This window comes from Fusarium mangiferae, assembly GCF_900044065.1.
Source record: "Fusarium mangiferae strain MRC7560 genome assembly, contig: FMAN_scaffold027, whole genome shotgun sequence".
NCBI classification, from domain to species: Eukaryota; Fungi; Ascomycota; class Sordariomycetes; order Hypocreales; family Nectriaceae; genus Fusarium; species Fusarium mangiferae.
In genome coordinates this window covers 22,049-23,512 of record NW_024573947.1, presented here as the reverse complement: position 1 = coordinate 23,512, position 1,464 = coordinate 22,049, and the positions used below count along the sequence as shown (strand labels likewise).

Sequence of the window (1,464 nt, the reverse complement as noted above, 5' to 3'; positions counted from 1 at the left end):
CCCACCAGGAAGCAGGAGATCAACAAGGCCAAGGCAGCCACTAAATCGAGACCCAGATACCACTTAGAACTGGAAAGCTTCATTCCCAGGATCACAACCGGAACTAGGGCACGGGACCGGCAAAGCGAATCGGACCCAATTGCTAGGACGGGACGACCCATCCTGGAACCAGGTCGACCCCGRGACRCYAACTCGTCCCGAAGCAGATCGCCAACAAAGAAGCAACAGAAAAGAGTAAACTCAAGTATCGATCAGCCAACACCAGGTGGTCCGGAGAACGAGATCATCGTAAACTTGAGCAGTCAGAGGCCTAGGCGAACAGCTGCTCCGTCCAGGAGAGCATTAGAAACACTGGACGCCAATAGACAGATCACACAGCACAACAGCCAGTCAATGGAAATCGACGGTCAAGAATGTTAATAGAAAACACGCTTACAATATTACAGTACAACGTCAGAAAGTCAAGAGACACAGTCATGGCCACGCTTCTACGAGATCCTGACATAGGACGATACGACATCCTCGCCATCCAAGAGCCTTGGAAGAACCCGTTTGACACGACAACTCATCATCCAGCCAAGGATAAATTTCACTTATGCTACCCAGACAAGGACCAGGATTCCCCAGCGAGGGTCTGCTTTTTCATCAACAAGAGACTTGATCACTCCAAGTGGCACTTCAAAGTGGAAAGCAGGGATCTCTGCTCTCTAGATCTAGAAGTCGGAACGGAAGAAGAGCAACATATCGTGATACATAACGTATACAACCCTACACAAGACGCCCCAGAGAGACGAGGTACGCTTCCACTTCTGGACCAAGTCTTAGAACTCTCATCACAACATGAGCAAGTTATCGTCGGCGACTTCAACCTCCACCACGAGCTATGGGGAGGTGATCGGGTGAAGCGGGCAGACCCTAACGCCGCCGAGCTCATCACGATCATGGAAGATCACTACCTCACCAGCAATCTTGCTCCAGGTACCATCACATACGAAGAACGTGACGGAAGAACCACCATAGACCTATGCCTCACAACACCTGGCCTCGTAGACAGACTAATTCGATGCGAGACCGCAGCTGACATGGACCACGATTCTGACCACCTACCCATCGTCACTTCACTAGACCTAACCGTTGTCCAACTACCAGCCAAGGTCAGACGGAACTGGAAAGCCATAGATGAAAAGGCGCTTGCCCGCTGTCTCCAGCGCGAGCTTCCGCCACAGCGAAGACCAAGAACAAGAACGGCTTTAGACAGATATGTGAAGGAAGTGATGGCAGCCATATCGACGGCTGTCGAAGAAGCAGTTCCGAAGACGAATCCGTCAACGAGATCAAAGCCAGGGTGGAACGAAGAGTGTGCCGAAGCCTTGGCAGAATCAAAACGACTCCGTCGACAATACAGCTTATATCACACCGAAGAGGCATGGGAAGCATACCGAGTAGCGCGTAACCGCAAAGGCA

At 51.3% G+C, this 1,464-nt stretch overlaps 1 protein-coding gene across 1 annotated transcript; it reads left to right on the top strand.

The window, feature by feature from the left end:
- Positions 1-476: 476 nt before the first annotated feature.
- Positions 477-1,453, top strand: FMAN_14093 (uncharacterized protein; the record flags this gene model as incomplete). The annotated part of the gene is made up of 2 exons (XM_041826007.1): positions 477-1,357; positions 1,423-1,453. The coding sequence occupies 2 exons, from the start codon at positions 477-479 to the stop codon at positions 1,451-1,453; spliced, it is 912 nt and encodes a 303-aa protein (XP_041691331.1).
- Between the last annotated feature and the right edge of the window lie 11 nt (positions 1,454-1,464).